The following is a 2,295-nucleotide window of genomic DNA, read 5'->3' as shown; positions in this document are numbered from 1 at the left end:
AACACCATAAATGTCTTATAATCAAGTATCAATTAAATTGACATAACAACTCCATAGAATAAAGTTTAGCACTTTTTAAAACATTTATAAGTGGATAGAAATCATAATGTTAAGTGAAAAGAGGAAGAACTTACAACCAAAGGTATGCATATCCACACATGTGGATACACACACACATATATACACAGATGAGATTTTTCCATAAAAGATCATGTTTTCATTTTAAATTCAAAGAAGTATTTTTTTTTTGATGCAATCATTCAAAAGTAATAACCTGTTTAGTAAGCATTGGTTTTATTTTTTGTTTTGTTTTGTTTTTTGGGACAAGGTCTCACTCTATTGCCTGAGCTACAGTGCAGTGGCATCATCATAGCTCACCGTAACCTCAAACTCCTAGACTCAAGCGATGCTCCTGCTTCAGCCTCCTAAGTAGCTGGGACTACAGGCATGTGCTACCACACCTGAATAATTTTTCTATTTTTTATAGAGACGGTGTCTTGCTACGTTGCCCAGGCTAGTCTTGAACTCTTGGACTCAAGCAATCCTCCCACCTTGGCCTCCCAAAGTACAAGGATTACAGGCATGAGCCACCACACCTGGCCTAGTAATCATTGTTTGAAAACATATATACTAATAAAATATATACCTGAAGTACATAGTCAAGGGCTATATGTCGAAAACATTTTCTTGTTGCTGTCAGAATGTTTGTGGCTTCTTCAACTTCATGCTGTTTGTTTCTTTGTACTTGGGCATTTTTTACTAATGCATTTTCTTTTTCTTCACTGACTTTTTCAAATTGCTTCTTGGCATCTTTGAATTTTCTAAGATCTCTAAAAAATAAAAACCGTGAAACTTTCATAAAGCCTTCTTGATCAAAAACTTTAGCAAAATAACATTTAGAATTTAATTCTGTGTTCTTCCACTTATTTGTTTCACCTTGCATTGACATTCATCAGCTCTTCCAACCAAAACATATTAATATATTGTTTCTCAATTATATGTACAACCTGATACAGTCAGCTAACATTTCTTTATTTAAATCTATATAACTTGAGATGAAAATAAATTATCAAATTAACATTACAGAAACATAAAAGGCAAAGTTAATTTTTTTTCTAAAGACAAATTCAGGGACATGTACTATTATTTAACCAAATGATTTTTAAACAGTAGTATACATATGAATCACCACAGAGCACTTGTTTAAACTACAAATTCCAAGGCCCTTTCCTGGAGATTACACTTCATTAGTCTTTGGGATATATCCTAGAAATCTGAGAGTTTTTTAAAGACACACCCTTGATTTTACTCGTATGGGTGGTCTACAGATCCTACACTTTTAGAAACAACATTCATTTCTTATTAGAGGGAATTACTGGGTCAAAAGGCATGAATAAAACAAGTGTTAACACACACACACACACACACACACACACAAATTTCTAAAAGAATTGTACCAGTAAAGGGTAATAGTATCTGTTTCAACTGTTTGAAAATCTGAAACCCTTGATTCATTACTGATCTTAGGTAAGTCATATAACATCTTTTTGCTTTTATTTTTCTATAAGGGAACTAGGCAAAATAACTTGAAGATAAATGATTTTTAAAAAAATCATAATAAAGTATACATAAGAAAGACTTTAAACCTTTTGAAGGAAGGCATAAATTTTTATGTATACATTCTATAAGGACATTCTGAGTGTTAGTCTACTATGAAATAATTTACATAGCATCTGCAAGACATCACCTCCAGGACAACAAATTCTAAACTACTAAAACAGTGTACTACGTTGATGAAATCTGATACTATTTACAGCCTATAATTTCTATAATGTATCCTGAATACTATATCATAATCAACTTTATCTGTAATTTTATATACCCTCAGTCAAAAATTAAAAGAGAAAAACTGAATTATTAATGTGAAAAAGGCAAACCTTCCTAACTCAGAAAGTTCAGATTTGTTTTATTTCTAGTTCCATTTTATTTCACATATAAAATGTGATGTATGTGACACAAAAGACTCAAGTAACAAAAAAAGGTAGGTGCTTCCATGACTCATTCTCATATATTTCATTATTTCCTCTTCAAAGAAAATACCATTGTGACAATGGAAAACTTAGTTTCAATAATAACTAATAGTATTCCAATCACTTTTGGATTAGCTTTGACTATAAAAGGCCAATCATATTATTTATTACATTTAAAATCACATATAAAATGTGATGTATGTGACACAAAAGACTCAAGTAACAAAAAGGTGCTTCCATGACTCATTCTCATATATTTCATTAT

The 2,295-nt window shown here is 31.2% G+C and overlaps 1 protein-coding gene across 1 annotated transcript in view; it reads right to left on the bottom strand.

Annotated features, from left to right (window-relative positions):
• Positions 1 to 2,295, bottom strand: part of ACAP2 (ArfGAP with coiled-coil, ankyrin repeat and PH domains 2) — a 161,126-nt gene that overhangs the window by 47,619 nt on the left and 111,212 nt on the right. The window contains exon 9 of the mRNA XM_012639804.1: positions 647 to 830. Within this exon, the coding sequence (XP_012495258.1) occupies positions 647 to 830 (184 nt within the window). The remainder of the gene's footprint in view (positions 1 to 646; positions 831 to 2,295) is intronic.

The sequence above is a fragment of the Propithecus coquereli genome, unplaced genomic scaffold (genome assembly GCF_000956105.1).
Source record: "Propithecus coquereli isolate 6110/MARCELLA unplaced genomic scaffold, Pcoq_1.0 Scaffold10, whole genome shotgun sequence".
In the NCBI taxonomy this organism is placed as follows: Eukaryota; Metazoa; Chordata; class Mammalia; order Primates; family Indriidae; genus Propithecus; species Propithecus coquereli.
This window is presented reverse-complemented; position numbering and strand designations above follow the sequence as displayed.